Source organism: Punica granatum, chromosome 1 (assembly GCF_007655135.1).
Source record: "Punica granatum isolate Tunisia-2019 chromosome 1, ASM765513v2, whole genome shotgun sequence".
NCBI classification, from domain to species: Eukaryota; Viridiplantae; Streptophyta; class Magnoliopsida; order Myrtales; family Lythraceae; genus Punica; species Punica granatum.
This window is the reverse complement of record NC_045127.1, coordinates 2,664,910-2,675,136: the sequence shown is the minus strand read 5'-3', so window position 1 is coordinate 2,675,136 and position 10,227 is coordinate 2,664,910. Positions and strand designations below refer to the sequence as shown.

At 39.4% G+C, this 10,227-nt stretch overlaps 2 protein-coding genes across 2 annotated transcripts; one reads left to right on the top strand and one right to left on the bottom strand.

The window, feature by feature from the left end:
* The first annotated feature begins 394 nt into the window (after positions 1-394).
* Positions 395-7,230, top strand: LOC116192808 (subtilisin-like protease SBT5.3). Its single transcript, XM_031521455.1, has 11 exons — positions 395-578; positions 663-790; positions 903-1,000; positions 1,110-1,274; positions 3,597-3,705; positions 4,839-5,373; positions 5,529-5,623; positions 5,728-5,973; positions 6,094-6,208; positions 6,306-6,519; positions 6,599-7,230. Exons 1-11 carry the CDS (start codon positions 495-497, stop codon positions 7,132-7,134), a joined length of 2,325 nt encoding a protein of 774 aa, XP_031377315.1. The 5' UTR covers positions 395-494; the 3' UTR covers positions 7,135-7,230.
* Positions 7,231-7,232: 2 nt separating this feature from the next.
* On the bottom strand, positions 7,233-9,980 carry LOC116192809 (cytochrome P450 724B1-like). The gene is made up of 9 exons (XM_031521456.1): positions 9,673-9,980; positions 9,103-9,427; positions 8,849-9,001; positions 8,519-8,767; positions 8,272-8,358; positions 8,087-8,165; positions 7,892-7,998; positions 7,681-7,802; positions 7,233-7,531 (listed from the first exon to the last, which is right to left on the bottom strand). The coding sequence occupies exons 1-9, from the start codon at positions 9,900-9,902 to the stop codon at positions 7,429-7,431; spliced, it is 1,455 nt and encodes a 484-aa protein (XP_031377316.1). The 5' UTR covers positions 9,903-9,980; the 3' UTR covers positions 7,233-7,428.
* Between the last annotated feature and the right edge of the window lie 247 nt (positions 9,981-10,227).

The window sequence follows — 10,227 nt, the reverse complement described above, 5'->3', positions numbered from 1 at the left end:
CCGACCGGTTCCGGGTATACCCGGTACCTGTGCACACCCCTACTTATGACAGGCTCTTGCATTTGCCCCCGCTTCTTCAACAATTGCATGGTTAATTGACGACTCAGTTGATTTAGACTAAATCTAAGCAATAATAACTCGATTTCACGAGCGGCATTGTTATAGTAAGACTCGATAAAATTAAAGATTGTTTGTTCAATGGACGATTCTTTTGTTTTATCGTACATGTCTCTAATCCAACCCCACCTAGCTCGCCTCGAGTATCACAGTTTGTATTTAACCCCTGATACCGGATTCTAACTAGCTAGCCACCGAACACGATGTATATATACATGTATATATGCGTGTGTATAATGTGAAAATGCTGCCCATCCAATAATATATTGCTTACAGAACAGAAAGAAATCGCTTGAAGGGAGCAGTATAAATTGGAAGACTCGCCACTGGAATCTGTACGCTAAGCTCTTCAAAGGAGCATAACATTTTTGCTGAAAATGGGAATGGCACTTCGCCATCTTCAACTGTTCCTCTTGCTTTTCTCAATAATGGAGCACAGGCCCATCTTTGCTGCCAAAAAGGTAAGCACTCATCCTCGATCGAGTCCCCGTTTCCATTTCCTTCGGTAGGATTCAAAAGGACCGTTTACTAATCATCTTCTGTAGAAGTCGTACGTGGTCTACTTGGGAGCGCACTCGCACCCTTCGGAAGAAGCCTTGTTGCCGTCAGCTGATGAGCTGTACAGCCGAGTGACGGAGTCCCACTGTGATTTCCTTGGGTCCTTCTTGGGAAGGTACTTACTACTGGATCCGATTCGGATCCTCCTCTGCTTCTTCATTACCGTTATTGTTGGTCTTCTGCATCTCCTGCGCTCATGTTCTTGCAAATGAACTTCGGTTTTGTAGCCGGGAAGAAGCCAGAGATGCCATGTTCTACTCGTACACGAGGCACATCAACGGCTTTGCTGCAACGATTGAAGATGATGTGGCAGCAGAAATCGCCAGTAAGGCGGCTTGTCCAGCTGATGCTTCTGGCACTTGCTGATTGTATAAACGAATCCGCTGTTTCCCACTTTTAACCGTGTTCATTTTTTGACAATTTGATTCTCTTAGAGCACCCGAGCGTGGTGTCCGTGTTCGTGAACCAGGGGAAGAGACTGCACACGACCCGATCATGGGAGTTCTTAGGGCTCGAGCACAACGGCCTGGTCCATTCTGATTCGATCTGGAAGAAGGCTACGTTTGGTGAAGGCATTATCATAGGAAACCTTGATACTGGTCAGTTATCTCAATCATTTAACGTCATTCTGACAAATTGAGGTTCTTTTCACGTTTGATGCTATTCGTTGACACATGCTAGCCCTCAAATGTTGAAAAACTCAGGATTCGGTTTTTAGCAGTCTCTCTGCCAAACTTTGGTAGCTATATTCTCCTCGATTATACTGGCTTCTATATACATATATACGTTGGTTGATGAATTTTTCAAGCCGACATAACTAATTAAGCAGGTACTATCATCATTGTACATCCAATTGGTTCCATTAAATAACGATCAAATTAATTATATCGAGCTAGATATGCTCAATTATAACATATTTGATCTTATCTAAGGGAGGTGGAACTATGACATTGCACCGAGCATGTATCATATGATCTGATCGAGCCGGAACTTAGACTTGGCAATTACATAGTATATGTATATTGTTTTTACAAAGGTGATCATAATTATAATGAATAATAATATTGACCCGTGTTGTGTGCTCAAAGTTTGACCCGTTCATGTTGATATATATCGAAAAGCTTGTGATTATTATTATTTTTTAATAATTATAATATAGGAAGGTTCCAAAATCATTTTTATTTTTATTTTTTCAAATCCCAATTAAATTAAAGATGTCATCATCTATAATATATACTACTATACTAAATATGCTAAATCTGTTGTTTGTTGTCCATATATGGAAATGAGGACACTTGTCCTGTCCCTTTTTTATTTTTTCCCTTATCTTTTCCCATGTTTAACATTCTCTCTATGAACTTTAAATTTTTTCATTTTTACCCATTCTTTTGATTTGTTCTCACATACTCAGAAAAAAAAGTTACAAAGTTAAAATATCTTACTTACATATAGATTTAACTAATCATATGATGTTCTATAAAAGAAGAGTATAATATCGTTTTAATGTTGAGGTGCATATTTATTTTCCTCAAAATGATATCATGTGTAACTTTTATTTATATAAAATTAGTGGAGAATGAAACAATGAATTTATGATGATCAAAATTTATGATGCAAATTCATACTACCATATTAGAGTCTTATAATATTTTTCAATTATGATGTCTTGGGCTCTAACTAATCCGACAGTTCTTTCTTCTATGTTTTGCTTTTAATAAGTAAAATTTATTATCATTAAATCTTCTCTCCACATATATATTTTCATTTTATAAGATCTATACTAATCTGATCCTAAAAGAAGGAATAATATTATAAAATTGGTTGATTTCATTAAATTTATTTATGAACTCAAGCATCTATATATTTTGGAAATATTGTTGAAGTAAATATTGATTCATGTATGTTACATTTGGTATTTTATGCAATAACATAGATGTTTTGCAAAAATATTATAATGTAGTATTGCAATTCAAGAAATAGCGATATAAATATATATTATAGTCAATGCAAAATATTTGGGACTAGAATAAAATAGTTACATAGCTTCATTCTTCTTCCTACCCTTTCTCTAACTTATTTTCTCTATTTAATTCCTTTCACCTCTCAATATAAAAAAATAATTGAGAAATTAAATTTATTTAAATAAAATTTCACTCAATACTTAAATATATAAAATTACAATATTTTTAATATTAAAATTTCGTTAATATATATAAATCTTTAATATTTCATGTACTATATCCAATCATGGAAAGTAGTATTCAAGAAACTAATGTATCAAATATTTAAAAAAACTAATTGAAAAGTGTTAAATTAGCTTTTTTGGTTTAAGAGAAATTGAATACTCCATGCTTAACACAACATAAAGGTGTTTGACAAAAGCAATGTAATATAATAATAACAAATATATAATATAATACTAATGCATTGTAATCAGGTCGCCGCAACAAAGCGATGGCCACGCCCCTTGTTACTATTTATTTCTGTTGGGCTCGATAAGACGTCCAAAGTTGTCAACTAACATTACAGACCATAAAAGCAGCTTGGGGTGGTTGTGATTGCTGGACGGGGACGAGAACAAAGGAAAAAAAAAATGTGAATATGTCAGTTGAGCAAATAACAAAATGTTATTATTTATTTATATTACATGATTAAACGAAAGATCCTTTTTTTCATATAATGTGAACTCTTTTGCATTAACAAAATTAATGGAGAAAAGTTTAGGTTATGAGAGTTTTACCCCTTAGTATATTGACACGTCTCGATCTGAATTAGTTGGGGTCAATGAATTTCCGGATATCATGGGACATGCTGAAAATTATAATTAATAGTCCAAACATTAATATTTCTACAAGCATCTTTGAAGATCAAAATATGCCGATAACAAAATGTTATCATTTATGTGGTGCAACAATTTGTAGGGGTATGGCCCGAGTCGAACAGCTTTAGCGACGTCGGATATGGACCAATTCCTTCGAAGTGGAGAGGAATCTGCCAAAACGACAAGGATCCTGCGTTTCATTGCAACAGGTAATTTTGTGTCATTTATTAAATAAATATTTCAACCCAAAAAGAAAAGGCAAATAAAAAAAATCCACTTTTTATTTATTGGATTGTTATTGAATTTATGTTTTTTTAATGATATTTAAGCGTTGACATTCTCTGGCCTCTCTGGGTCCTGATAATGAAAACTTTCTATTCTTTCACCTTTTTATCGGTGGGCTTGGGTATGATTTTTGTGACCCTTGTTTTATTTGAAATTAATTTTTTAGAAATTTTTTCCTTTATTTTGTAAATTCATTAAAGATAGTATAACATAGTAATGTATACTCCCATTTGATAACGAAAAAGTTACCGATTCGATACTCGTGCTCCATCATTAGTTAGTAAAATTTATATTTCATTATATTAGACCTATAAATCTCTTATCAACTTTAAAAAAGAAAAAGCAATATCACTATCTTTTTAGTTACTTGTGAAGGGATAATTTATGGTTTATTACTCAAACTCTTTTACAAACACAAGTTTTTGGAAATAAATGATATACTTTGATATTCCAATATTAATTCTACTCTATCACACCGCCGCGCCGGTCATCAACCTCTGAAGACCATCTAGCATATATCCATTGTCTGATAATCATGTTATTACTGATGGAGTCGATATAAATGATATAAATATTTAAACTGCCAACAACATGATTTCTATATAATCTTAAAGAAAATTAATTTAGAGCTTTGACCGCATATACATGTCAAAATAAGATAAAAGCATCACAAGTTTTTCGGTGGGTATAAAGTATCATAAGTCATTGATATCGTATAATAATAGCATCCGAAATACAATATTCGAAATTAATATTTGAAAACAAATCATAGGTTCGATTAAACACCAATTCCAAATAATTTCAACGTCTTAGAATTTTCCCGTGATCTTAAATAATGGCTTCCATTCAAAAATTATGTTTGTCGTGATCTTTAGAAATTTGAATCAGCTGAGGTTCGAACAAAAACGTTTGGGGTAAAAACTGTAATCATCTAAAGTTTAGGGCACAAATGGTTAAGTACAGTTGTGCAGTACTGGTGAAAAGTGAATCGCCTATGAAACTTCAGGGGCAAAATATAATTTATTACTTGAACTGCCTTTGGCGCCAAATGACACAGGAAGCTGATCGGAGCTCGGTACTTCAACAAAGGCTACGCTGCCGCGGTGGGCCCACTCAATGCCACCTTCGACTCTCCCCGTGATAATGAGGGCCACGGCTCCCACACCCTCTCCACTGCCGGTGGCAACTTCGTCCCTGGCGCAAGTGTCTTCGGTTACAGCAAGGGAACGGCCAAGGGCGGATCCCCGAGAGCCAGGGTCGCAGCCTACAAGGTCTGCTGGCCTCCAGCCAATGGCAATGAGTGCTTTGATGCTGACGTCCTTGCTGGATTTGATGCCGCGATCCATGACGGGGTCAACCTGCTGTCAGTCTCCCTTGGAGGCGGCGCTGCTCCCTACTTCAATGATGGCATCGCCATCGGCTCATTCCATGCTGTTAAGCATGGGATCGTGGTAGTCTGCTCTGCTGGAAACTCTGGGCCGTTGGATGGCACGGTCTCAAACCTCTCACCGTGGCTAATCACAGTTGCAGCCAGTACCATGGATCGGGATTTCTCCAATTATGTCATCACCGGCGACGGAAAACGGATCAAGGTTGGTAATTTCGGTCTTAAGCTATGGGATGACTCTGTCCCTTGATGCTTCCATTTTCCGTTATATATGGCCTTTGATGTATTGATTATAGAAAGCTTTTCTTGGTCAGAGTAATCTCCTTTGGTTGTTTTGACATGATCTGCTTCATCTTGAAGGGTGAGAGCTTGTCTGAGAAGTCATTGCCCGCCAAGTTTTACCAGCTAATCAATGCAGCCAATGTCAAAGCACGCAATGCATCAGCCGAGCAAGCGTAAGGAAGGACCGAAACTCTCTCCGACATGACCAGTGTTGTTCTCATACTGATATTGGAAAGTACACAGAAGTAAACTGACGGCATTTGTTGGTTCTGCGCAGGATTCTGTGCAAGGCTGGAACGCTTGATCCCGTCAAGGTGAAGGGAAAGATATTGCTCTGCCTCCGAGGAGACAATCCAAGAGTCGACAAAGGCGAGCAAGCCCTCTTGGCAGGGGCCGTGGGGATGATTCTCTCCAACAACAATGCCTCTGGGAATGAAATAATTCCTGATCCCCACTTGCTTCCTGCTACACATATCAAGTACAGCGATGGCGTCACTGTCTTCAACTATGTCAATTCTTCTAGGTAAGCTTGTTTAACATTGCTAAGATCGATCCCGTTTTTAATGATTGTACATGTGCAAATTGGAGCTGCAGCAATGTAATGTAATGTGCTCTGTCATAAGCTCTATGATGATTTTAATAGGTCTCCCATGGCCATGATCACGCAAGTGACAACACAATTTGGCGTCAAGCCATCTCCCGTCATGGCTGCTTTCTCATCGAAAGGACCCAACACTATCACACCGGAAATCCTGAAGGTTTTAGTTTTTTCTTAACATTCTCATGATTACACCAGAATACTTTCACGTCATCATGTGCCTTAAGTTAAATCACTATGACGTCCTTTCTAAACAGCCTGATATTACTGCACCTGGAGTTAGTGTGATAGCCGCTTATACCGAAGCTCGGGCCCCCACAGATGAAGAGTTCGATAAGCGCAGAATCCCATTTAATGCGATCTCAGGCACTTCGATGTCTTGTCCTCATGTGTCGGGGGTCGTGGGCCTTCTGAAGATTCTCTATCCCAGTTGGAGTCCTGCAGCAATTCGATCGGCGATTATGACCACCGGTAAGTATGTTTCCGTACATTCCTTTTATGAGTTTCTTTTTCTTGATTCAGAGTCAGTTCTCATTTCCTCCTTGGGCAGCAACTCCCTTTGATAATGCCATGGAACCGATCCTAAACGCATCCTCCTACAAGGCTACTCCGTTCAGCTATGGCGCAGGACACATGCAGCCGAACAAGGCCATGGATCCGGGCCTCGTCTACGACTTAGAAATCGGTGATTATCTCAAGTTCCTCTGTGCTCTGGGGTACAACAAGACGCAGATATCTAGGTTTACTGACAGCCCCTACAAGTGCCCGAAGCGCACTAGTCTTCTGGACTTCAACTACCCTGCGATCACTGTCCCCAAGCTCTCCAGGAGAGTCACAGTAACTCGAACTGTAAAGAATGTGGGACCTCCAGGGACATACATGGCTCAGGTCATGAGCCCAGATGGAGTCTCGATTTCGGTGAAGCCCAGCACATTGAGGTTCGACAAGATTGGAGAACACAGGACCTTCAGTGTGACCCTCAAGTCAAGAAAAGTTAATGCTCCTAAGGGCTATCTATTTGGGGAGTTGGTTTGGTCAGATAAGACTCGCTCTGTTAGGAGCCCTATTGCGGTGAGGGCCATGTAGATTTGGCCTGGTGGTTTGATCATTTGATCAATTCTTGGAAGCTAATTAGAGGTATGGAAGCATCATTTCAATGAAAATAACCTCTCTGTTCTATCATTTGGATTGAGTTACATAGATCTCGCTCTCATGGTTTAGCACACGCCCGACTCGAACTCAGTTCTCAAAATTCAAATCTCTCATACGAACCAAACATGATTACATACATGCATGTGTGCTAACTGTCACAACGATATGAAGTTTCTAATTGTACATGCCGAACCATCACGATATTTAGTACTTTGTAAGGAGAAATTGTCAGCTCATATTTGAGCAACTTTCCACTCGAAGTGCCAATCCGGTTTTGAATTCAACGTACGGATATGCTATCGGTTGCTCCTCCTCATCTTCAATCTTCCACCTACAAATTAAACAACTCAAGGAAACTGAATTGAGCTCATGCATGTTGAATTTCCTTCGGTTTGGTTCAAATTTCTTTCGTCCTAGCTAGAAACTGTATCAATATATACGGATGTGCATACTGAGTAAGAAGAAGATCGATGTTCTTACCGGAAATTTAATAAGAGGTGGTGGAGGAAGAATGCGACCTCGAGCTTGGCAAGCTCGAAGCCAGGGCAGCACCTCGAGCCTCCTCCAAATGGCGTAAATTTCTTGCTCGTTTGGTCGTGGCTCTACACGTTAAATTTGAAGTGATGCATACCGTTAAGAATATATCTAGGAGAAATTATGCCTATCTGAACTGTGCAAGTAGTTATTTTACCTCCCATCTCCATGGATGAAATTGAAGAGGATTGGCATGGAGAGTTGGGTCCAAATTGGCCGCACTGAGGACAGGTAGGACCTTCCAACCACGAGGAATATAAAAACCTGGAACAAAATTTGAATAAAATGTCAAAAAGAAAAGGGCAAAACTAAAAAACAAAAAGCTAACGCACGCATGCAATATGATGACAACCTTTGAACCTGACGTCTTTCAGAGCCTTCCTATGTACGAATTTTACGATGTTCCCACATCTGAGAGCTTCGTTCATAACCTATATAAATTTTGTAAGATCATCAGATTGCGAGTCGTCCTCAATCTGTCGGTCGAGTCCAGAGTGATCTTTTAATTCTCCAGGAAAACAGAATTCCTGTTATTACCTTTTGAGTGAACTCCATTTTCTTGTAATCGTCCCAGCTTAGACACTCGTCTTCCTTCTTCCTGCTTCTTATGCGTTGGTGCTCTAACTTCATATCCGATCGGATTGTCGTGACAAGAATGTTCCAAATCAGAGAGACTATTATAATTATCATCATATGTTTTTTGCTAGAAATTGTCATCGTACTTTTTAAATTAATGAAACAAAATCTGCAGAAATCAAAGGATTAAAAGTAGCAGAATATTTACCTTTGCTTGTTCAAATGCAGCACTGGACTGGCCAAGAAAATAAACCACCATGGACATCAACAGAGATGTTGTCTCATAGCCACCTAACAGAGAATCTAAGATGAAGCTCAATTTTTCATCATCAGATAATGTGTCCATTCCCAATAGTATCTCGAGGAAATCACTACTCGTAGCATTCCATCCACCACGACCGGCTTGTCGTCTCTCTTCCATGATCGACCTCACACTTGATGATATTCTTTGTCTAGCCTGTACAGAATGTATTTGCTCGACTTGGAACTGAGTGTTGGTTCGAAATGTTTATGCAGAGGAAAGTTTGTGTAACTGTACCTGGACAGCCCGAGCATACGGAGTGCCGGGAATGTATAAAGGGATCGACACTAGGCCTCTCATGAAAGTGACGAAATCGTGGAGGATGGCTCTGGTCCGCGGCTCATCAGGTGTTAAGCCTAACACCTGCTTTACTATTACATTGAAGGTGAACTGTGCAATGAAAAGGTACACATTTAAATAGAATTATTTGATCTACACATACAACCTACACTCAATGAGGCCACTTATGCGTATATAGTACGTAAAATTACCTTCCTAGCATCCTCACAGAACAAGACCCTGTCCTCGTTTCTCCACGAACCCAAGACCTCAAGTGCTGCCCTTTCGATGTCGTTGAGGAACTGGGGCTTTGATTTGGTGACAGAGACGAGGGAGAGGGCAGCACTCCTAAGCCGCCTGTGGGTGTCCCCGACGGCAACGAGCATGGAGAGTTTGCCGAGGATGCCGTGGATCGGCTTCGGGTAGCTGCACTCGAACAGGGCTCCTTCATTTTGGAGGATGAAGCAGTTGAGCTCTTGGTCGCAGGAAACAACCGTTGGTGCCAAGAACAAGTGCGACTTGAACACTTTCCCATACCTTAGAGAGAATGTTGGTAATTATTTTATTAGCTAGCAAGCTAGTTGTTTGAAAAATGCCTATAAATTCAAAATAAGCATGCATTGCATAACATTCATGATTAAATTATTTATATGTGAACTTTCACGATTTTGTGTTTATCTACGACTACCTTTATTACTTAAAATACATGTTTCAGAAACTCATCTCATAACAGAGTCAGAAGAGATCTAAAGCTAAACTAAACGTGGTTATGGTAACTTTACTTGGAGCAGTGGTTTTGAAGGAAGGAACCGAGCGAAGTAGAAGGGTGAGGCTCGAGAAATCCGAGAGTTTCACCAATAACAGGCCAACCGAGACTACCGTCTGGAATAAGAAGACCACTACTACCACCACCACTACCATCATATTTGATGATCAATGGCTTGAAATGGCTCAACGCCAAGAAACCGAGTAAAAGTAACATAAACAACCCGACTACTACTATAATACCCATATGTCTAGCTGGGATGTGAGAAATTGGACGTGAGAGAGAGAGAGAGTCTCTTTTGACTAGTAAAGGAGGCAACGAGATGGTTACCTCGAACTGCTATATATATATAGATAGATAGAGAGAGAGAGAGAGAGAGAGAGAGAGAACATCAATTGAGACAGAGAAAGGTAGTAGAATTTTCAACAGATTGTGAAACGGACGTGTGCGAGTGTGCATGCATGAACTGCATAGGAAATGAAATCCAACAGTCTAGCTAGGATGTTTAGCTTAGATCTCCTGCTATGCTATGCTAGGACTACCCATAGGGTCCAAGAATTGAGAGAGAGAA

Excerpts from the sequence above, each read along its gene's own strand:
- LOC116192808 (XM_031521455.1), top strand. The coding sequence starts at position 495 with ATGGGAATGGCACTTCGCCATCTTCAACTGTTCCTCTTGCTTTTCTCA. Across the intron at positions 791-902 it reads CTTGGGTCCTTCTTGGGAAG|CCGGGAAGAAGCCAGAGATG; the intron begins GTACTTACTACT and ends TCGGTTTTGTAG. Across the intron at positions 6,520-6,598 it reads ATCGGCGATTATGACCACCG|CAACTCCCTTTGATAATGCC; the intron begins GTAAGTATGTTT and ends CTCCTTGGGCAG.
- LOC116192809 (XM_031521456.1), bottom strand. The coding sequence starts at position 9,902 with ATGGGTATTATAGTAGTAGTCGGGTTGTTTATGTTACTTTTACTCGGT. Across the intron at positions 8,166-8,271 it reads AAATGGAGTTCACTCAAAAG|GTTATGAACGAAGCTCTCAG; the intron begins GTAATAACAGGA and ends AAATTTATATAG. Across the intron at positions 7,532-7,680 it reads CACCTCTTATTAAATTTCCG|GTGGAAGATTGAAGATGAGG; the intron begins GTAAGAACATCG and ends TTTAATTTGTAG.